We start from the raw sequence: 23,981 nt of genomic DNA, 5'->3' as shown, positions 1-23,981 counted from the left end.
AATGCCATAGCTACTCTGGAAATCAGTTACTCAAAAATTAAAATTAGAATTATCACATGATGTAGCAATTCCACTTCTAGGTATATGCCCAAAAGAGTTGAGGCAAAGTCCCAAAGAGTTATTTGTACACTCATGCTCACAACAGCATTCTTTACAATAGCTAAAATGTGGAAGTAACCCAAGTTTCCATCACTGGTTGAATGGAGAAGCAAGATACAAACAATGGAATATTACTCAGCCTTAAAAAGGAAGGACGTTCCGAAAAATCCTGAAAAAAAAAAATCCAGGAAAAATTCTGGGGAAAAAAAAAAATCCTAAATAGGTATGTTACAACATGAATGAACCTTGAGGACATTACACTAAATGAAATAAGATGATCATAAAAGGACATCTACTACATGATTCCACTTATATGAGGTAACTAGAACAATCACTTTCACAGAAAGTAGGATGGTGGTTGCCAGGGGCTGGCGGAGGGAGGAATGGGGAGTCAGTGTTTAATAGGGACAGAGTTTCATTTTTGCCAGATGAAGAGGGGTCTGGATATGGGTGGTGGTGATGGTTGCACATCACTGTGAATGTCCTTAATTCCTGACCTGTACACTTAAAAAAAGTTAAGATGGTAGAGCTTATGTGTTTTTTACCACCATTCAAACAATTGGAAAAAAGGAAAGAAAAGAAAAACAGGAGGAAACCCTGAAGAGGATGGCGCCACAGAAGCCAGAGGCGGGGGAGGATTTCCAGAAAGGGCCACCATTCATCACGTTAAATGCTGCGGAGGGACATACCAGATGAGGACAGAGAAGGTGCCACCGGATCCAGCCCTGAGGAGCCCGCAGGCTAGCAGAGCACTTTTGGCATGGGCTGGGCTGGCCTCAGCGAGGGGCAGAGGAGGGGAAGGTAAGGGTGAGGAAGCCAGTGTCAGGTGTCACAGGTTCAAGGCAGCCGTGGCTTGTGCTCCAGAAGCCGCTCCTGGCCCAATACATGCGTGCTGTCACCCTCCTCAGTGCCCCGGACTGGAAGTCTTGGAAGGCAGGGCCTGTGTGTCCTCACACAGTGGGGCAGACTGCTGTGCCCGCACTGCGTTTGTCCCTGACCAGCCCGTACTCCCAGCCATTTCCTAGGAAAGGCACCGAGGCCCTTCTGGTTCTTGGACTCCCCTCTCTGCAGCTTCTGACAGCACCATTCTCCAGACTTGGTCAGGTGAGGCCTTTGCATAGCCCCTTAGGTCTCTGCCACTGCCCCTGTCAAATCTGAGTAAGAACAGAGCCCAGACCAGGTCCTGTAAGCCATTTATTGGTTTGTTTTAAAAATATGTATTTTATTTATACACGAAGTTTGGTGAGAAGTGCTCGATTAGTTCAGACAACATCTGGCACTTGATGCTTGTCCCTCCCTCCTCTTTCCTACCTTCTTCTCCCCTCCTGCTGGTCACTGTGCAGTTCTGGAAATAAAAATGATGAGAGCCACGCTAAAAGCTAAGGGGCCGGGTCTAGCTGGTCCCTGCCCTCAGCCACACTGTCTACAGCCAGCCCTGGGCACCTGTTTCAAGGCTCCTGGGCTGTCCACATACACAAAACCACAGTCTCCTTCCGGCCAGCTGGGCTGGCAGCCCGGCCTGCCTCCCAACTGCATTCCTGACTATGCGGTAGTGGTGAGAGCCCAGGAGGGGCACACACCTCTCCAAGCCTTGGGAGCAAAGCACAGAGATCTACAAAAATAAGATTTCCACGCAGAGAAGTGCTGCTGGGACAGTTAAAACCATGTCCCACACTGGACTCAAAGGGAACATGGGAGAAATCTCTAGGGGGGTAGGGTACAGGCTGGGTACCAAGGGAACTGGGGTGACGAGAAGAAACATAATACTTGACTCGCCGGCAATGCCCCCCTTCAGCACTGCCACGAGGGTCACACACGTCCAGCCCTCTGACAGCTCGGCGAGGTAGGTTTAGGAGCAGCTAGCCCGGAGCGGGCATGTGAGACTGAGGTGGCCTGTAGGCAGACACCCAGCGGACAGTAGCTCTGCTGGAGAGCTGGCTCCACCAGCTGACCCTGTCACCTTAGCGCTCTACATTAAAAGATTTGCATATGCTAAATAGGATTGTCAGCAGCTGGAGAGGTCCTGGGGGTAATTGAACTAGTAAAAGTATTTTTCCCTGAAAAAACCTTCTCACAAGACCTATGGGGCCACCTCTCTGGGCCACAGCACTCCTTCTCTCAGAGGGCCCTGGTCCATCCCCCTCCCAGGGCACAAGAACTGCGCCTGACCATCCTGAAGCTTTGTCACTGCACAAGGTTAAGCCACCCTCCTCACGCCCATGCCGCTGCATCTGGAGAGAAGCTGGGATCACACAGAAGTCTCCTCCCCACATGGCCAGAGGCAAAAAAATCCGGAGAGAGAGCCCTGGGAGATGGCAGCGGGTTCTTTTCTGCAGTTGGGCCAAAGGTCACCGTGGCTGAATGCCACTGCTGAACTTCTTTGCCCTACATCACATGGCTTTCTTGGCCTGTGGGGCAGGCCCTGCCAGGCTCTGGGAGCAAGAACAAGCCATATGCCAGGCTGTGAGTGGGGCTGGCTCCCTTGTGCCCTTCGATTTTAAGGTTAATACTCTTACAGGAGGGGAAGAAAAGGCAACAACAGTGCATCGGACCAGCCCTGGGACCCAGGCCACTCTCCTCTGGAAGCCTTTTATTTTTGCAGCATTGATCCCAATGTGGCCCGTGTAAAAACATGGGGAAAAACGGAATCCTGGAGACAGGGGAAGGCCGGTTCACTCCATGGACAAGAACCCCCTCCATGAGGCCTAGGGAAAGGCCTGTCTCCCTTTGCCTAGGGCCCAACACTCGTGGCCTGTTTTGGCCATGCTGTGCGTGAGGTATGTGCACATGCATGTGTGAGTGAGGTTGGGGGTCAGCCCTCCTGGCCCCGCAGCCTAAGCAAAAGGGAGACCCCATTTCAGCCAGGGGAAGTGAAGGCCTGTGGGAGCCACACTGGATTCCACTTTTGCTTTGAGAACAGAGTTCTGGCTGCTCCATAGACACTCATGTTCAGGGTTCAGAAGAGGCAGCATGCATCGCTGCCGATGTCCATGGAAAAAACTTTAGTTCTTTGCTCAAGTAAAAAAATATCAAATATAATAAATTTATGAAAGCCCATTCACAACATACATAGTTTCAGTTTTATGTTTTGTCTCAGCAGCTGGGATGGAGCTGCTTTTCAGAGCCCCAGGGCATTGCCTGACCAGACGAGGCCACAGGTACGTGTGGGGCCTGCAGGGACAGCCCATCCTGAAAAGTCGGCTCCCCTGACTGCTCTGGCTGCCCAAGTGGTGCCACAGAACTCTGCCTTGTTGATCTATGGGGTTGAGGCCATCTCTCACCCCCAAAGCTCCAAGCCAGGAAGGCCCCAGGCTGGACTGTGACTGCATTCAGGTTTGCCATGATGTGACAGGCTACCTTTTAGTGTGTCCTGGCCAGCTGGTGCGAGGTTCACACAATAGACTCACGGTCTCTGTCTGGGGACGGGGGGAAGTCAGCAAGATCTTCGCTAGGGCTGTAGTCAGACGCCCGGACCTGGAGGTTATCACTGGTGGCTCTGGTGACACTGTCATAGGAGGGTGGGAAGGATGTGGAGGAGATGGAGGAGCTGGAGGGCGGGCCAAGGGGCTGGGAGAAGTTCTCATTCATCATGTAAGCGATGAGGCCCTCTCGCTCAGGGGCGTCCTCCTCGGAGAGGCCACTGCTGCCCGTCTGCCGACGGAAGAGGAAGGAGGCATGCTTCACGGAACGCTGCAGCAGGTGCCTGCGGAAGGCCCTCTGGATGACCGTGGCTGACACCTCCTCGTGCTTGCGCCGGAGTGTGGTGGTGATGGGCTCGTAGGAGATCTTGGATGGGTTGGCCGCCATGAATTTTTCCTCCATCTGGATCTTCAAGGCGTCCATCTCCCCAGACTCTCCCAGGACCCTCTTGGTGAAGGCAAAGAGGATGTCCATGCAGTGGATACGGTCCCCGCTCACCATGGGCAGGTCCATGTTGATGAGGCTTATCTGGTTGGGCTTGGCGATACGGAGCGGTTCGGACAGGGCGTCGGCGAAGTCGGACAGGGCCGAATACTCAATGAACTGGGTGGCCTCTGGGTCGAACTTCTCCCAGATCTCATAGAACATGTCAAAGTCGTCCTCGCTCAGGGGCTCGGTGCTCTCCTCCGTGGCCACACTGAAGTTCTCCAGGATGATGGCGATGTACATGTTGACCACGATGAGGAAGGAGATGATGATGTATGTGGTGAAGAAGAGGATGCCCACGGCTGGGCTCCCGCAGTTCCCCCGGGAGCCATTGCTGTTGAGCAGATTGGGGTCGCAGTAGGGGGGGCCCGTGTTGAGGATGGGGCTGAGGAGGCCATCCCAGCCAGCCGATGTGGTGATCTGGAAGAGGCACAGCATGCTGTTGGCGAAGGTCTGGAAGTTGAACATGTCGTCGATGCCAGCCTCCCACTTGACATAAGCGAAGTTGGCCATGCCGAAGATGGAGTAGATGAACATGACGAGGAAAAGCAGCAGCCCGATGTTGAAGAGGGCGGGCAGGGACATCATAAGGGCAAAAAGCAGCGTGCGGATCCCCTTGGCCCCTCGGATCAGTCTGAGGATGCGGCCGATTCGGGCCAGGCGGATGACTCGAAAGAGCGTCGGGGAGAAGAAGTACTTCTGGATGATGTCTGAGAGCACAGTGCCTGTGGGGAAACAACAGAGACTGTGGCCACTGATGGGACTTCTGTCCTCCCTCCAGCCGGTATCATTTAGAAGGGTTGTCTCTGTACACAGCAAGGAGCCAGGGAGAGGAGGCCCTTCCAGGAGGACTGGGTCCACTGTACCAGGACTCTGGGCTCCCGCCTCTCTGAATCTCCATGTCTGCACTGATGATCCAGAAAATGAGGACCCACATCCTTTGCAGAATGCCTTCTCAGCGCCTGTGCTCCTTAGTCTTCAGCGAATACCTGCTCAAAAGAGCTATACTAGGCCTATTTTCTACGTCATGGGTTCTGATGTAGGAGAACCTCGACAACCCAGCCTGGACGAGAACTCAGGCCTTTTAGTTCCTTGCTACTCAAAGTGTGGCCCAAGGACCAGCAGCCTTGGGGTCCCCTGACTGCTTGTTAGAAATTCAGAACCTCAGCTCCACTCCCCAGTCTGTTGCAGTTTAACAAGCCCAGATGACTTATGTGTATATTGGAGGGCAAGAAAACATTGACCCTGAAATCAGTGCTCCCCCAACATCATGCCATGCTTCAGTATCTTCTCCCAGCCTCTCTGTGATGTTCCTATCACTTTTCTAACTCTACTTCCTTCCAGTGCTTCTCTGCACTCCTGGGTCTCTAGTGACTACCTGGGTTTGAAGTTTGAAGGAGCACGAATATAAATTATAGAAGAAAGAGTGAAATAAACTTGTCTCATATTGGCCCAAGTGCCCTTTCTAGACTCTTTGTATAATAATAATGTCACTGGCTGACATGCGTCCAGTGTCTACTGTCAACAGGGCAATGAGCCAAGCATTAAAGCTATCATTTCATTTAGTCCTTCCTGTCACCCCAGGATGTGAGCAGATCCCATCATCCTCATTTTCCAGAAGAGGAAACTGAACGGTGAAGTAACTACTCAAGTGGCTACCCAGTGAGGGAAAAGCTGGGATCTGACTCAGACACTCTGGCTCCAAGTTGACCTCTTAACCACTTCCCTTGGTACCGTCCAAGCACCAAGACAAGTACATGCTATACCTCCCGAAGTATCTGAGATTGTCCCTCAGTAGTTTCATTCCTGCTGCTGACATCCTGCATTCTCTAAAGCTTCTTTCCAGTCCCACAAGGCACTCTGTTACCCTCACATCCGTCCGGGACCTCCCAGCATTGAGGACCCTACTTCATGCTTCTAACCATCTGGGCATCTCTGTAATCACAGCCGTGCCTGCCTCGGCTCCTGCAGTACCCGTGATATCCACTAGAGGCAGAGGTTGCATATGGCAGACAAAGTCAGACTCATCCCAAGGCCGACCTCCATGTGGTCAAGAGTCTGGGATCTGAGCAGAAGTGCCAAAAGGAAAAATATAAATAACTTGGACTTCATTAAAATTAAAACCTTTTGTGCTTCATTAGATATCACCAAGGAATGAAAAAACCCATAGGCTGGGAAAAAATATTTGCAAGTCATAGATCTGATAAAGCACCAGTATCTAGAATATGTAAAGAATTCTTACAACCCAACAATAAAAAGATAAATAACCCAATTAAAAATGAGCTAGGAATTTGAATAGAGATTTCTCCAAAGAAGATATACGAATGGTCAATAAGCACATGAAAAGATGTCCAGCATCATTAGTCATCAGGAAAGTACAAACCTCAAGGAGATATCACTTCACACTCCCTAGGATGGCTCTCATACAAAATATAGACAATAACAAGTGCTGATGGAATAACTGGAATGCTCATACATTGATGGTGAGAATGGAAAAAGGGGTGGCCAATTGGGAAAACTGTGTGGCAGTCCCTCAACATTTTAGATTAGTGGTTGCCAGGCGCTGAGGGAGAAGGGAGGTGAGGGATGACTACTAAATGGGTAGAGCTTCTTTTGGGGATGAGGAATAAATATTCTAGAATTAGACAGTGGTGATGGTTGCACAGCTCTGTGAATATACTAAAAGTCACTGAATTGTATACTTCAAAATGAATTTTACATTAACTTTCTGTGAACTTTATGCTGTGCGAATTATAGCTCAATAAAGCTGTTATATAACAAAGGGAATCTGGGCTCTGGGGTCAGACATGAGTGTGATCGTATCTCTGCTTCTCCCTAGTTGTGTGGTCTTCCTCCCTTGGTGCTGACTTTGCAAGGAGAACTGCATGAAACTGGTGATGCTTGAACAAGCCTGGGACACACCTTGGTGGTTGGACTCCAGAATTTTCTATCTCTAGGGATAACTTCTACCCGAAAGGGCCACCAATCTTCTGTTCCTGAGAACTCATGTCACCCTGAGTGAGCTTCTTCCTCCTTCAACCTAGGGTGCAGGCTTTCCTTTGGGAGGGTAGAACAAGTTTCCATAGCACCCACCCCCTTTCCCATCCTCAAAACTCTCCAAGCAGTCAGAGAACTATGTTCCCAGGGCCCCTAGAGGGTGAGGTCAGGAGAGGGTGCTGGGTTCTCTGCCAAGTTGGCGCTCTTGGCCTGAGTAGACTCTCCCAGATAAGTTCCCTCTGGAGGAGTGAGTGTGTGTGTGTGTGTGTGTGTGTGTGTGTGTGTGTGTGTGTGTGTGTGTGTGTGTGAAGAGGGGTGAGAAATGCAGAGAAAAAAAAGAATGAAGGAGACTAGGTTGTACTTGGCATTAAATAGAGACTCAGGGGCTGGAGGAAAGGCCTGGCCTGGGGAAGGCTTTTCTGTCCAGTTGACTTGCATACCCACCCACGATGGAGAGGATGACAACCACAAAGTCGAAGATGTTCCAGCTGTTGGTGAAGTAATAGTGGCGCAGGGCTGCCATCTTGACAATACACTCGCCTGTGAAGATGGCCACGAAGAGCAGGTTGATCTTGGCCAAGATGTTGACTTTCTCAGGGCTTTGGTCATCTGTCTCCACCATCATAGTCACCATATTCAAGCAGATGAGGAACATGATGGTGACATCGAAGGCCTGCTTGGTCACAATGTCGAATATGAAGCCCTGGTACTTGTTCTGAAAGAAGGGGTGAATGGGATGGGCTTAGCAGGGCTCTCAGGCAGGCTAGCAAGCTGCCTGTGGCTACCTCTCAGCCCAGACCACCACCCTCCCATTCCATCCTCTGGTGAGCCCAAAGCCCTGCTACACTGCCATGGTGAGTACAGAGTAAGAAGTCCTAGAGGCTGAAACAGCTGGTTCCCCTGCTGAAATGTTCCCTGGGCTTCCAGGCCCAGCCCCAACTGAGGCTTCCTCTTCCAAGAAGCCTTCCCTGATGGATCTTTAGGGAGAGATTTCTCCTACCCTGAGTGTGCTTAGCACACTGTTCACTGTGCTTGTCTTTTTCTTCCCATAGTCTGAAGGCTCAAGGTCAAATTTAAACTTCAATCCTAGTAGTTGTATCAGCCCTTAGATTAATATATTTTCTCTACTCTTTCTATGAAATTGGTTTTATTTATTCTACTAACCATATTTATATGTATCTTTTTAATTGTAAATCAGCCTAGATTAGTTTGGGGAAGAGATCAGATTATAAATGAGTCAACATACACATACATACATACGCACCCCGCCCCCAGCCTAGAACAGAGCATGGCAAACAGGAAAGAACCAGATGAAATTGATGAATTAGATTTAAAAAAAAACTGGGGCTGCCACTCTAGCTAATGATTTAGGTTACGTCATCTAATTTGAGTATTTCCCTATCCCTGTGCTTATACACACACACACACACACACACACACACAACTTTTTAGAGAATGGCATGGTCAGGCCAAGGGAGGGAGTCAGCCTAGCAGAAGACCCAGCTCTACAGAGCTTCAAGCTCTCCCCACCAGGGAACTCTGGAATACAGTGCACTGACTGTTCTGGGGGTTCTAAGGATAACGGTATGAATGGGGATGGGGGATGTGAAGGCTGTCCCTCTTTCCCTGGGGAAAGCCTGTGTCCTTAAAGGGAAGGAAGAACCTCACTCAAGGGGCAGAGAGAGTCCTGTGGGTGGGGAGGGTTCCCTGGATGCCACAATCTTCTTACACCTTCTTCACTGTCTGTATGAGACTGAGACCTCTCTGTGTGGTCAAACATCTTAGAGCACCCCTCGGACTGGGTTGAAAGACTGAGAAGAGGCTCTGCTGGCTGGCTGTGGGGGCGTGGGGGCTTCCCAGGACCCCCTAGAAGATCTTCCCACTACTGCTGAATCAGGAGTCTAGCTTACCAAGGGCCGTGGGATGGGCTTCTGGGGCTTCTTAGAGCCCAACTTCTTCATGGCGTTGTAGTACTTCTTCTGCTCCTCTGTCATGAAGATGTCCTGGCCCCCTAAGTGCAGAGAGACAAGCACAAGCCTCATTTTGGGGTTCTCAGAGACCTCAGAAGGGAGGGCACAGGGAACTTGCCTCTTTGATGAAGGTGCCAGGACAGGGTCAACCATCTCTTTGCTTCCTCTCCTGGTGGAGGAACTATGCCCCTAACCCATATCAGAGGTTCTTACCCAAACCTGTTTATACATGGTCCCTGTCCCCATTTACCTTGAGATCTCTCTGACTTTATGACCTGCAAATCAAAGTCTCATCCCCACCTCCCCCTCCCAACTCAGCCAGAATGGGGGTTTGCTCTGTCTCCATAATTTTTTTTTTGAGTCAGTTTCTCATTCTGTCATCCAGGTTGGAGTGCAGTGGCACGCTCATGGCAACCACAGCCTCGACCTCCTGGGCTCAGTCGATCCTTCCGCCTCAGCCTTTCAAGTAGCTGGAACTACAGGCATGTGTCACCATGTACGGCTGAGTTTTTGTGTTATTGTAGAGACAAGGTCTCGCCATGCTGCCCAGACTGGTCTCGAACCCATGGGCTCAGGCAATCCTCTCACCTTCGCCTTCCAAAGTGCTGGGATTGCAGGTGTGAGTTACCACACCTGGCTGTGTCCCCATGATTTGCCTGCAACCCAGACATCCCTGATGGAGCTCCAAGAAGACCTGGGACCTCTACGCAGGCCCCACCCATGACCTCTGATCATGAATCAGGTGATCTCAACCTTCACCCCAGCTTCTCTCAGGAGCCTCCTCTCTTAGGTAGAGTAGGGCAGGCATGGGGCCTCCCACCAAGGACCTTTCTCGAATTTTTACAGGCCTAGTTGTGTTACCTCCATGGGCGCACCCTCCTCTCCACCCCATTCCAGCAGAACCATCCCCAACAGGAAGGTGAGAGGGGCCTGGAGCCGGAAGGGCTCCTCCATCCCCTGCCCTGTCCAGGTGGGAGCCTGTGCTCTACGTATCTTTTTCTTCTGTTGGTTAAAGTTGTCAATGATGACACCGATGAAAAGGTTCAGGGTGAAGAAAGACCCGAAGATGATGAAAACGACAAAGTAGATATACATGTAGAGGTTATATTCCCACTGGGGCTGCTCTTCATACTGAGGGGGAGAGATCAGACAGCAAGATCAGACAGGCTGGGGTCTCAAGAACCAGGCAGGAGGGGAGGGGTGGGAGGCAGAGGGCCAACTGGGGTTGTCCATTCTGTGGGAGGGTGTGTCCAGAGGAAGGTCACCAGCCCAGGTGTGCATGTCTGTGGCCAGAGGTGAGAGGAGTGGGTGGGGACAGGTGAGGATAGCAGGCATGCTACGCTCCTGGCTGGCACAGTATCAGTGCATGGCTTTGGCCCTGGGCCACTGGGAAGTTGGAGTGTACAGGGTCTTCTCTCAGTCTTCACTGGACTGTTAGTGTGATCGGGTGGGGCACAGGACAAAGAAGAGACTTGATCTGCATCTCTGTTGCTTCCACCCCATACTTCTGGGGTAAGATCTGAATAAACTACAGTGAGTTTAATTTGAGAGACATTGGGAATTTTAGGACTTCTTGGGGTACCACGCAACCTTGCCTCAGGGCCAGGCCTGGGCATTCCAGCAGGGCTAAACCCCAGGTTGACACATGCGATCCATCGGGCCCTTGTGGACTGGGCTTTCAAATGCAGACACTGATTCTCTGGTAGTCAAGCATCCAGGAGCCTCAGGTGCCTGATGTGGGGGAGACCACTGCGGCAACCTACCCCCCTGGAGTCCACAGCTGCATACATAATGTCCATCCAGCCTTTAAATGTTGCCTGAAAGGAAAAGACAAGATTAAAAGCATCATTAAGACTGCGTCTTGCTTGAACTACTTAGGTCTCCTGTCTGGACAGATTAGCCAGGAAAGATTCTCCTACAAGAAGCAAGCAGCCTCGCCCCCACCCCTTCAGCAGTGTCCAAATGACTGGGAGGTTGGAGAAAAGCCTTGTTTAGGGCTGGGGGCGGACAGGAAGCAGTTGAGCAGACACCCCAAGAAGACCATGCAAAGGCGAATGAGTTTCTTGGTTGAGGCCAAGAGTCTGAGGAGGGTTGAAAGAGGTCTGCCTTTCAGATCCACATTCATTGCCAATTCTAAAGTTACAGAGTCCTGTGAGTGGGTATCAGAGACCAAGAGGTGCACCTTGGATTATGTGTTCTGATCCCAGTGATGACCTGGTCTCCCTTGTTGTGCACTTCAGAGAATCTTTTGCTCCATGGACTTTCAAAGGAATTCCCACAAGAATCCCAACCTTTCCTTGTACTTAAAGAGGCTCTTTTGCCAACAGTGAATGGTTAACAAGTGGCTTTCCAGAAGAAAAGAAAAAGCCCTGATTGCTGTGTTTGCCAATTTCTCTGGTGTAAATATTTCCACCACCACCGATTTTAAGATACCAATGCAATACTACTGAGTGGAGTTGGGAGAAAATGCAAAGGAGTGTGGCATTATGGCATTCCCACTGTCCAGACAAAGTAGGTGTAAATTCTTCAAGAACAGATGAGGATGGAAAGTGACAGCAAGTTTTTGAGTACTGATGACCTTTGTTTTAATATAATCTAGTTAACTTTATAAATTTATAAAATTTAATTTTTTATGACTGTGCTCAACAACCAGCTTGCAAAATTTCTGAAGCTATAACAGTCAGCTCTTGTGGGCTGGCACCAGCTGGCCCTAACACACCATGCCAAGGGAATAAAGAGGGAGACTGAACAAGACAGGGCCCCAGGGCTGGCTACATTGTCTTCCTGAGTCTGGCTGCTATGAAGATTCAGAAAAAGCCCAAGAGACACTCGTGGTAGTGAGACAGACTGCCCAGTGGAATCTCACTTGTGTCCTTGGCAAAATCCAATCTTGCCCTGAGCTTCCTTTTGAGGCATGAGCTCAGCTACACAAACTTCCTGTGTCTAAGAGCTCTTGAGGCAGGAAGGGCAGGAAGCTGGGGCTACCCATAGAAGGCAAGCTACTTTATTTTAGCTCCTTGTACCAGAGGCCCTCACCTATAAAAAGAGGCCTGGAAATGTTTTGTAAACTGCTGGGAACCCCCCCCCCACTGCCACCCAGGTGCCCCAAGGTTATGAGATGCTTATGACTGAATTCTTCCCAGTCACTTAGTGGTTCTGTTTGGAGAGGAGAGCAGTTCTCAGTCTACAAGACCTTTCCTTTTCAAGTCCTGACATTCAGAGGGACAGTCAGGGGAACAAATAGCTCTTTGTGGCTGGTGCTAATCCCATTCTCCACTAGGCAATGCAGGGGAGTCTTGACAGGACTATGTAACTGAAGGGCTGGACAGAGGTGTGTGGAGGCACACAGAGTCTTCAGGTGAGAGTCCGCTGAGTTTTCCTCTGCTTTGGGGACTAGAGGCAGGTGTCTGGGCTTAAGGTTGGAATAGCAAGACAAGCAAGGCACAGCTTTATAAACTATGGTTCTGTTTGCCTATCTGTTGTCAAGGATAATGACTGGCCTGTGTTAGTAATCACTGAAGCCACCATACCCACACAATCAATGGAAACTCTAGAGGGCTGTGTGTGTTTAAAACATCACAAATCTTACACACTAAAGATGGAGATACACATATTCTTTTAAACAACACAAGAGCTATGACTACCTTTTATAATAGAGGGTGGCCAAGTCACAATTTTACGAATAGCTCAGCTCCTGGGTAGTCTATAGTCTTTCATTTTTAACTTGGGCCATCACACTGCCTGACAGCCTGATAGTTGACCAAGAGTTCCACTTGGCTACTGGCTGGAGAGTTGGTTCTGCCACAATGGTGACCTGATCCCCTTGCATCTTGGAGAATGTGGCATCTGCTCTGGAACTGCAAGTCTGGCAACCTCCCAAGGAGTCAAGTCCCTGGAGAATTCTTTGCCTCCTTCGGGCACTGTGATCCTACAGTGAAGATTCAGTGTGGCCCCACTGCCCTTCCCGACTACCCTGTGGATGAAGACTCATGCCGCTGGAGAGCCAGTGAGAGGAAGGAAGTCCCTTCTCTCCAGGACTTACCACCTGCAGAAGGGCCAGGTACCCGGCCCCCACGTTGTCGAAGTTGACTTTCACCTTGGTCCAGTACAATTCGCCGGTCACGTTGAAGGACTCACACTCACTCTTGTTGTTCACAATGGTGTAGTTCAAAGGCAGGTCTCCCTGGGTCTGATTGATGCACCTCCCAAACTTCCCTGCGAAGAGGTTCACGCCCATGATGCTGAAGATGAGCCAGAAGATGAGGCAGACGAGGAGGACGTTCATGATGGACGGGATGGCGCCTACCAGAGCATTCACCACCACCTCAAGTGGACAGAGAGGAGGCTCAGTTCCTGGGGATGCCCCGAGCATACGCCCTTTTCAATACCCCCTGCTGACTGAACTCCCTGGCTCCAGGTGGCTGTGGGGGTAGGGGTGTGGATCCTGTGGCCATGGGAGAGGCCAACGCCATGGCTGGAAGCCCCGGTGGAGAGTGAGGGGAGTGTACCCTAAAGTCTGATGCAAGTCCAGAACATTGACCTTTCCCTTCTTGGTCCTGCCCTGAATCCATAATGACCTTCTACACTTGATTTTCAGCAGGGCCCCTGCTACTTGAGTATGCCAGTAATCTGTTGGGAAAGGACCTCTCAAAACATGTCCCCAGGACTTTGGGCCTCCTATGTATGGCCACCAGTCCTTACATTCTCTGAGCTAGGTTTCTGGCTTATTTTAGGGTTGTTGTGAGATGGATGGGTGTTCTCCCATAATGTATACCCCAGGGGACTTCCATGCAGTGTCTGCAGGGTGCTGTGACAATCCTCTAATGCTCCTGTAAGAGCAGAGTCAGAGGGCAGGTGGCATGGGTGCTCCCCATGCCTCTCGCTCCCCAGTGAGGGGCCCTCTGACTCCATGGAGGCTCAGCCTCATGCTCTTCATCTAAACTCACAGCCCCCAGGAGAGGCTTCCCTGGCAGATGCATTTGGGACACTTCACCCCACTCAGGAACCGAGTCCTCAGCTGTCCATGAACCAGAAACATGTGTGCCACACAGACAGGAGGTGATGCTGGTGATGGACTGTGTAGTGTGGTCCAGAGGGCCCAGATGTCAGAACAGAGAAGCTGTTCCCCAACATGATGAGCCATAGAACAGGGTAGCAAATTCATCTCTCAGGGCACCAAGCTCCAGGGGCTTCGGGAGACCCAGGGAGTCTGCCCTGGGCTGACTATGTGACCACCGGCCACAGCAGAGGCATTCCTGGCACCTAGTGTCTCCCAGCACCCTTTTGGAATAAAATGTCCTTGTTCTCAAGAGAAATTTAACTCTGAATAATAAGTCGGATTATTCACTTGTGGATGGCTTTTCACTGGGAATAACCTATCTGTTTCTCCATGAATTGGGGCTATGGGCAAGGTTCAAAGTCATCAACCAACTGGTGAGCCGTGTGATAGTGCCTGCTGGGTCAGTCAGTGAGAGACACATAGATGTATCTTCTGAAGTCACACAGAACAGTATATGCTTTGCTTAAAACACACACACACACGTTTGCTTTCTTGCTATATATCATGGCTAATGCTTTTTTTGGTGGGCTTTTAGCACTACCATCTATGCTCACATTCTTTGACAAAATGTGGCGACGTGAAAATGCACAGCGATCTGCACTAAGCAACAGTGCAGAGGAGCTCATGAAGCACGTGACCATTTCACTTTGCGACCTACATCTGATGGTGAGAACACAGATTGCTCCATACTTCTTCCTTTACCCTCCTGATCCCAGCCCCATTGCCCATCACAGACAGAGGGAAGGCTGCCTGCATCTGCCAGGAGGCAGAGGACGCAAACGGACACATAGAGTGGACACACACAGAGATGTGGCCCCACAGGACAGAAGAAGCACAGGGACCCTGGGTGCCAGTGGGCTGGCATGTAGCTGAGACGCCTGCGCCCCAGTGAGCTCTTGCCTCCTCTTTGTCCAGTGCTCTCCAGGCCCTCACTGGAGCCCACAGGGCCGGAGGTGCGAGCCTCTACCTCTGGCTGCCTCTGGGCCCGGTGGCGCCTCTCCTGAAGATTCTGGACCATACTCCTACCAAGTCAGCTTGGTCAGCAAGCTGAGCCTAGGGGTCCCTCAGGGTGACCACCTCCCACTCCTTTGTGGGAAGGCAGCCGCCTCTCTTACCCTCATGCCCTCAAATCGTGACAGGGCTCTCAGGGGGCGAAGTGCACGCAGCGTCCGCAGTGACTTGATGGGACCCATCTCAGCAAAGCCCAGAGTGTTGGCCACCAGGCTGATCAGCGAGACCTGTGGGAGGCAAAGTGGAGATGGCAGCAGCACTAGAGACAGATGGCAGGGCTCCTGGCTGGGGGACAGGGCTGGGGGACCACAGCTGGGTGAGAGAGAGCCAGCAGGCCTCCTGTGTTGGATCATCTTCATAGGCCTGTCATGCACCAGGCCAGGTTTCCTGGAGCCCAAGATGCTGGGGTGAGCCTGAGAATGGCCCAGTTTTTAGGCTGTTGCTGAGAGGCTCCTAGGTGCACATCACACACATGCTCTCTGATAGCCCCACTAACTCTGTGGCATTGGGGTGCATCATCCCTATCCTACAGATGAGGAAAGTGAGTTCTAAGGCCGCCCTGCAGGTGTGGCAGGGCAGTGACATCATATTCTTTGCTTCAAGTCAGACTCTTGGCCTGTCTCTTCCTTCTCCGGTGAAGCCTCTTTGCGGGAAGGAAGGGCAGTCCTGGGTTGAGAATGAGCAAACAGACCATCCTGGGCATTTCCCCAAAGCCAGACTTGACAACATGCAAGTACCTATAAAGGAGGAAAGCACAGGTGGGGACATGATGGCCATGGACAGCTTAGCTCTGTTTCCTCTGCCCCACCCCACCAGGGCAATTCTATTCGGTGGATTTTATCCCTCTAAAGCTCCATGGGCACCCCCTCCTGTCATGCTTCACTTCTGGCCCGTGATCACAGGCTGAAAATGGCCTTCTGCCTGGCCTCTCCTGTAATCACAGCTAAAACCATCCTGGAGCTCAGGGGCACTCTGGGGTGGGGAGGGGCTACAGGGAGGGGCTCGAGTCCCATAGCCTCCTCCCAGGCTTGGCATCACCAGGTGAAGGGGAAACGGCAAAGATGCTTGCAAGGGAAGACTCCCGGGGTTGACTCTATGTTGTCCCCACTCAACCCTCAAGGGTGCTGGGATGTGGGTCCCCATTCTTTGTGGCGGGAAGCATCTCTCCGGGAACCTCTTCTTGAGGGCAGGATCTCCAGAGCACTGAGTCCAGCCAGTCTGCCCACCCAGTTACCAACAGGCCACCCTGTTCTTTCCAAAGCTTGCCCCATCTGCTCTGCCCATGGTGTCAGGTGACGGCAACGCCATCCCTCTAGCCGCGCAGTCTACAATCCTTGGCGTTATCCCTGCCTCCTCCATCTCTGACACCCTGTGTCTAAACCATCAGGATTTCCTGTTGGCTCTGCCTTCAAAATACATCAGAAGTCCAAGAATTTCTCTTTGTCACTAGCCCAGCCAGGCCACTGTCATTTCTTCCCTAATGGGGAGCACCTCCTAACCCTTCTCCCTGCTTCCACTGATGTCCCTCACCTTTGCTCCCACGACAGTGATTCTTCAAGAATGTAAGTCAGTTCATGTCACTGTCTTGTTCTGAACCTTCCACTGCCTCTCTGTCTCATTCTAAATAAAAGCCAGGATTGGGCAAGATGACTCAGGTCTGTAATCCTAGCACTTTGGGAGGCCAAGGCGGGAGGATTGCTTGAGCCCAAGAGTTCGAGACCAGCCTGGACAACAAAGTGAGACTTCATCTCTAGAAAAAAATAAAAAAGTTACCTGGGTGTGGTGGCATGCGCCTGTAGTCCCAGCTAGTGGGAGACTGAGGCAGAAGGATAGCCTGAGCCTAGAAGGTCAAGGCTGCGGTGAGTTGTGATTGTGCGACTATACTCCAGCCTGGACGACAGAGTGAGACCCTGACTCAAATAAATACATAATACATACATACACAAAAGCAAGCCTGTGTTTGTTCGAAGGCAGCACACCCCCTGATCCTGTGTAATTTGCCTCATTGAGGCACCTCCCTCGGCACCAGTCTGTCTGGCCTCCTGGCAGTTCCTTAAGTATGTCAGGCGTGCTCCCACCATGAGCTCTGCACTGCTGTTCCAACCTCTGCTTGCATTTCGGCCTGGCTAACCCCAACTGCTGAGCTGCTCAAATGTCACCTCAGTGTTTGAAGTGGTGACCTGCACCTTCCCCTCCACCCCTCCCCCCAACCCTGGCCTGGCACTCCTAATCTCCCCTTGTTCCCTTCGCTCCATGGCAGATATCACTTTCTATCATAAAGCGCGCATGTTAATTTTGTATATTGCTTGTAATCCCCTTCCTTCGTGTGGGCAGGAGTCTTTGTCTATTTTATCCCCTGAGCTCCCAGCATCTACAACAGTGCTTGTACATAGTAGATGCCCAACTGCATTTATTGAAAAAATGCAGAATTAGGCCAGGCTTAGTGACTCAGCCTGTAATCCCAGCACTTTGGGAGGCCAAAGTGAGTGGATTGCCTGAGCCTGCAGACTTGTGACCAGCCTGGGCAACTTGGCGAGACCTCGTCTCTACAATAAATTAAAAAATTAGCCGGGCATGGTAGTGCGCGCCTGTAGTTCTGGCTACTCGGAAGGCTGAGGTGGAAGGATCGTCAGAGCCCAGCAGGTCTACACTGGGGTGGCCATGAGTGTGCCACTGCACTCCAGCCTGGGTGACAGACTGAGACTCCAATTCAAAAAAAAATGCAGAATTGATCCTGGAAACATCCTTCCCTGGACACTGAGGCCTGAGACCAACTTTCCCATGAAATGTGGGAATGGGGGTGGGTGGGATGGCCAGTGTCAAGAAAAGCTGTATTCCAGTAACCACTTCCTTCTGCTGACCCTTGGGCAAGGCCCCTCCCTGCCACAGACTCAGCTGCCTTCTCCACAGACTCATTCGCCTGCCTTGGGCCCGAGCAGGGAAGCACTGACAGTTCCCTTTTCCTGGCCTTGGCTCTGAGTTTCCCATGGTGGCAGGTGGCAGTTGGTTGGTGGGCGGGCTTCCCCAGAAGTCTTTGCAGATTCTCTCTGGCCTGCTTTGGGAGAGTCCCTCAGCAGGCCCAACTTCCCAAAAAGCTGTAGGAATAGCTGGTTCAGGATGCCTCAGGGCTGAATTGTCAGGATCCCTGGCCCTCCCATGGCCTCTCAACTGGGAGGCTTCAAGCAACCTCTCTTTCATCTTTGGGAGGCCCTAGAGGCTGAGCTGGGCTGCCCAGGGCACGTAGGGCTTCCTCCCTCCCTCTTCCACTTGGGGTGACAGAAAGAAGCCTGGACTGGAGGTCCAAAAGCCTGCACCTGGGTCTCTGCATACTCTCTAGCACAAGGCGCCTCTCCCACTATGGCCACCCACGGGTAAACGTCTCACCTAGGCTTGGTGGCCCATGCTTGGACCCTGGTTAGGGTTATTGGGGGTCTGAGCCCTCCCTTTGGCTTCTGAGTGGCATATGAAAATTGAGCACAGACCTGAATTCTTCTGTAATCACAAGAAGGACAGACAGCCCCTACTGGTGTACTGAGCCTGATGCCAAAGCCATTGACAAACCCAGTATCTTCTGGAAAGCAGATCCTGACCCTCATTCTGTTCTGTGGGACCCACCATAGAGATGCACTTGCCTGAGCCCTTGGCCTTTGCCCTTACTGAGTACAGAACCAGGGCTTCTCTGGCTCAGAACCCTGTTTTCTCCTCTGACTACTCTCCCACTTGACTGTGCTCAGGAACCCCGCTGGACCCTGCACACATGCTCTTTGCGCCGGCAGTGTCCTGGGGCCCTGGTAGCTGCTCGCAGGGGCTTCCTGCTTCACCTGCTGACTGGGTGCTCAGAAGACATGGCGACCTCCTGCCTCAGGCCCTTCTTGGACATACCCAGGGTAGGTAGGTGCTCACAGCGATCCCGTCATCCAGGGCAGCAACCCAGAACCCCGAGCCAGTGTTCACAGCTTTCCTCCTTCTCCCAGGTCACACCCCACCTCTCATACTCCCTGAGTGATATTTTCTACCCGAGCACCCCTTTGCCAGCCTTCTCCCCTCTGACTTTGGCTCACTCTATCCCACTCATGTGGGCTCTACTGGGCCTGACAGACACTGCACAGTGTCGTGGTGAGTGCTAGCTACAGCACAGGCTTGTCTGCTCACCTCTCTGGTCACCTGAGGGGAGAACCCCCAACTCCTTCCCTAGCTAATGCCCCTACCTCAACTGCTCTTGGAATGTCTCCTCCAGAAGCAGGGGCCTAGGTCTCTCTCTTCTCTGGCTCCAAATTGGGGGTTCTAATGGCAGACCCTGGTCTCCTATTTCTTATATTTCTCTGAGGCTGGTTACCCTGAGGGCAGGGCCTAGGCGTCTTAGACTGGTGGGCTCCTCCCCTTCTGTCTGCCTCACGGCATAGCTGCATACCTCCGCTTTAGCCTGCAGATGCCCGCCTGGCCCTGTGGTTCCACCCCTCTGTCTCAGCAATGGGTCTCCCTTCCTCTGTTCCCTCTTGGAGCCCACACTCACATCCACGATGAGGAAATCAAGCCAGCACCAGGCGTTGGTGAAATACTTCTTGAAGCCGTAGGCCACCCACTTGAGTAGCATCTCCAGCACGAAGACGTAGGTGAACATCTTGTCAGCATACTCGAGCAGAACCTTGATGGTTTTCCGCTCCTCCAGGTAGATGTCCTCGAAGGCCTGCAGACCACAAGGCCGGACAAGGTGGATGTGACGTCCTGACCACTGCCGATTCCACTCCGCACTAGGCACTGTTCTAACAGTGCCTGTTGCCCAGGAGGGTGGGTAACAGAATGAGAAGTACAGTGGAGGGGGTTTCTCTCAGCCAGTGTTGGACTAGATCAGTATGTCCTCTAGGGTGGGGTGTGTACCACTGGCGGGTCATGAGATGGTCTTACATGGCACTTGGATAGTCAGGAATGCATAGTGTCTCTTATGTTAAAGAGCAAGTCTCGGTTTTGGGCAAGTGTGCCTTTAAGACCCTTCGAAGCCAGGTGCAGTGGCTCAAGCCTGTAATCCCAGCACTTTGGGAGGCGGAGGCGAGAGGACTGCCTGAGCTCAGGGGTTCAAGACTAGCCTGAGCAACATGGCGAAACTTCGTCTTGACAAAACAAAACAGAACAAAGCAAAAATTAGCTGGGCATGGTGGCATATGCCTGTGGTTCCAGCTATTTGGAAGGCCAAGGTGAAAGGATCACCTGAGCCCAGCAGGTTGAGGCTGCGGTGGCTGTGAATGTGCCACTGCACTCCAGCCTGGGTGATGGAGTGAGATGCTGACTCGGAAAAAAAAAAAGATCTAAAACTTGCCAACCTGCCATTTGAACAAGCAGAGAGGGGTTGCAGGCTCACTCAGCTTACAGCTTTTTGTCCGAAACAACACAAAATGTGGTTTGTTTTCACTCTGTTTTGGTTTTGCTCTATAGATTTTACACCATCTTATTTTTCATAGGAAGTAATACTGGTTTCCAATGACCAATGATTATATTTCACTTTACAATAAATTTTTTACATAAACAGAAAACACCGAAAGGTAAGCTAAAGCAAAATGGTAAATAAGTGATAGTAAAAAGCGGTTTGTAGATGTGAAGCTTAGGCATAGGAGTAGACAAAGTCAAATCTCCAGCCATCCCCAGAATCCAGGAGTGAAAGTTTCTAAAGTGCCTAGAAATCGTAAATCTTTCTCCAGCTCTTCATTTCTGCTTCAACCCAAATTCTGGAGCCAACAGAGAAACTCTGCCGGCTCCCAGCTGCCCTCTTTTACCTACAGCTCTCTGATTTGGACCTGTTCCTCTCCGGTTCCTTCTCTCTGTCCAGAGTGTGCTCAGAGGCTCCCAATCTAGGCAACCGAACACGTCACGAGGGCCCTGGGGACCTGCCTTCACTTGCCACTCCTGGGCCTCCCTGTCTGACTCCTGAGCCTCTGAGCTACGGTGATCTCGGGGCACAGTGCTATCAGCAGTATGTATTGCTGAGGCATATATATGGCTAACTGGGTCAGTGTAGACAGCACAATGGATAATTCAAGTCCCAAAGTGAACTTTGGGAGTTGTTCAAGATAAAAAGTTGATATATTTTTTTCTGAGTGTAAAAGAACGTGTGCTTCTTATAAACAATTACATAATATAGAAAGTATAAAAAGTAAAAGAAAAGGGACCTCTAAGTTCATGACACCAAAGTAACCACTGCCAACATTTAGGTGAACATTCTTTTTTTTTTTTTCAGTTGGAGTCTCACTCTGTTGCCCAGACTGGAGTGCAATAGCACGCTCCCGGCCACCGCAGCCTCCACCTGCTGGGCTCTGGCGATCCTTCCGCCTCAGCCTTCCAAGTAGCTGGAACTACAGGCGCATGCTACCACGCCCAGCTAATTTTTTTGATTTATTGTAGAGATGAGGTCTCGCCAAGTTGCCCAGGCGGGTCTTGAATCCGCAGGCTCAAGCAATTCACTCACCTCGGCCTCCCAAGGCGAGGGATTACAGGCTGAGCCACTGAGCCCGGCTAAGTGAACATTCTTTTTGACATTATTTGTGCGTGTGTGTGAACACGCATTCGCACAAGTATATATACAACTTTATATGACATACTGAATATTTCTTTGAAATTACTTTATTAAATTATATGTTGTGAACATTTAATCACTCCATAATATGAATACCTGTAATAATGTATATAATTCTTTTCAAAAGGTTGCACATTCCATTATTTGCATATACTAGTATTATTTATTTGGCCAATAACCCTATTAAAGAACATTTTGGTTGTGTTTTAATTTATCCTTAATAGGCACAACACTGCAGTGGACAAAGTTTCTGATTATTTCTGAGGATAATTGGGGTGCCAGGCCAAAGGTGTGCTTTTGGTGCAGATTGGAAATGGGACCCCAGAAGGGACACCAGCTGACGCTCCATTTCCAGTGCAGGAAGGTGGCTCTTCCCTACCACTTCACCAACACGGATGTTGTATCTCACTTTTTCATTTCTCCCAGCCTGAAAAATGAAATGTACTATCTTTATCTATCTTATTATGAAATACTGACATTTTTTTCCTTGGGTATTTGCAGTGCTCCTTTTGTGAGTTACCTGTTCATATCCTTTGCCTATTTTTTTACTTAAGTGTCTGATTTATTTGAGGTAACAAAATCTTGCTGAAGTTCTATCTTGCATTTTCATTTGTTATGATATCACTTGATATGATTATATCTTATGATAATTTTTCACTTAGTAAAGTTTTTGGTGTTAAGAAAGCCCTAGCCTATTCCAAAGCTAAACAACAACAACAAAAATGACTTTTTCCAAAAAAATTGGGGTTTCATTGTTTTATATTACAGTTTTAAAAATCGAATATATTTTGGTAAGGAGTAAATCTACATTTTAATAATTTTTCCAGAGTGGTTCATTGGGTCCCAATACTTTATTAAAGAATCCACTTAATACTATAAGAAAGGGATTGGCAGTAGGTGAAAACTGCCGGGGGGAGGGGCACATAACATTAATAAGGATACCTGATCTCAAACCAGATAAAGTGGTTTGGGCCAAAGGTAGATCCAACTTCACCTGTACGATGACCACTTGTATACCTAATCCCGAATTGTACCCCACATTTTAAAAATAAAATAAATTTTAAAAAAGAGAAAAAAGAAAGTTGCAGATTTGATAAAAGAGGTATAGTATCTCATTTAAAATTGTATTCCTATAAATATTAACCCAACTGAATTTTTTGATGTGTTTTTGGACATTCAATGTCTTTTAGGAATTAAACTTTTATGTCCTCTATATTATACATTTTTATGTTTCAGTGAACACCATACTTTCTTACTGATTTATAAATAAGCTTTATATATTAAAGCTTTTCATTCATTAAAAAAAAAAAGAATCCACTTAAAATCCACTGATGACAAGTCAACTTCACCACATATTATTATTCTTTATTTACTTAACTCTATTTCAGACCTCTTGAAGTGGTTCTATTACCCTCTGTCCATTCCTGAATTTGTGTCACATAAATTTCCCTGGACGTTTTAAATAATTTTCAAGATAAACTTTAGCAATGTTTTGTCAAATTCTCTCAAAAATATTGTTGAAAATATATTGCTATTGCATTGAATCTATTAAGTACTGTGGGAACTAACACGACGTCTCCCTACCCAAGACCAGAGTATGTTTATCTGTTTGTTTTCTTTTACAGGCCTTAGCAAAGTTTTATAGCTTTCTTCATGTATCTCTTATACATTTAATTTTATAGTTATTCCCAGTAATTTTATGCTTGTAGTGCTTAGCATGTAAGGAATATTTGAGAAATATTACTTATCACTAAATGGTTTCCCATTACAAAACAACAGCAATTCTTGAATATTTATTTTCTAACTGACTGTATAGTGTTTTTAACAGGTTTTAAAATTTTTCTAGGACAAAGGCTTAACATCCTGGATCTACAAGGAACTGAAACGTACTGAAAAGAAGAAAACAAACAACTCCATTATAAAATGGGCAAAAGATATGAACAGACACTTCACAAAAGAAGACATTCGAGAAGCCAACAAACACATGAAGAAATGCTCAACCTCACTAATCATCAGGGAGATGCAAATCAAAACCACACTGAGATACCACCTAACTCCAGTCAGAATGGCAATTATCAACAACTCAATAAATAACAGCTGCTGGAGAGGGTGTGGTGAAAAGGGAACACTTCTACACTGCTGGTGGGAGTGTAAACTAGTGCAACCTCTGTGGAAAGCAGTGTGGCGATTCCTAAAAGCTCTAAAAATTGACCCTCCATATGAACCTGCAATCCCCCTACTGGAATATACCCTGAAGAACACAAATCACTCTATAAAAAAGATACCTGCACACGTATGTTTATCGCAGCATTGTTCACATAGCAAGACCTGAAACAACCATGCTGCCCATCAAAGAGGACTGGATTAAAAAATG

The 23,981-nt window shown here is 49.5% G+C and overlaps 1 protein-coding gene across 9 annotated transcripts in view; it reads right to left on the bottom strand.

The window, feature by feature from the left end:
* Positions 1-2,262: 2,262 nt before the first annotated feature.
* The window catches only part of SCN5A (sodium voltage-gated channel alpha subunit 5), a 100,519-nt gene continuing 78,800 nt past the window's right edge, over positions 2,263-23,981 (bottom strand). For 4 of the 9 annotated variants that reach the window (XM_008053200.2, XM_008053201.2, XM_008053203.2 and 1 more), the window contains 8 exons: positions 19,556-19,729; positions 15,147-15,269; positions 13,015-13,296; positions 10,736-10,789; positions 9,966-10,103; positions 8,913-9,017; positions 7,447-7,717; positions 3,490-4,730 (listed from right to left, as the gene is read on the bottom strand). In XM_008053200.2, coding sequence (XP_008051391.1) covers positions 3,490-4,730; positions 7,447-7,717; positions 8,913-9,017; positions 9,966-10,103; positions 10,736-10,789; positions 13,015-13,296; positions 15,147-15,269; positions 19,556-19,729 — 2,388 coding nt within the window. Of the gene's footprint in view, positions 4,731-7,446; positions 7,718-8,912; positions 9,018-9,965; positions 10,104-10,735; positions 10,790-13,014; positions 13,297-15,146; positions 15,270-19,555; positions 19,730-23,981 lie in introns of all 9 variants that reach the window. The other 5 variants (XM_008053204.2, XM_008053205.2, XM_008053206.2 and 2 more) reach the window with 4 other exon arrangements.

The sequence above is a fragment of the Carlito syrichta genome, unplaced genomic scaffold (assembly GCF_000164805.1).
Source record: "Carlito syrichta isolate Samal-C Ts95f unplaced genomic scaffold, Tarsius_syrichta-2.0.1 Scaffold287955, whole genome shotgun sequence".
NCBI lineage: Eukaryota > Metazoa > Chordata > Mammalia > Primates > Tarsiidae > Carlito > Carlito syrichta.
The sequence above is the reverse complement of the archived record's forward strand: the minus strand, read 5'-3'. Positions and strand labels throughout refer to the sequence as shown.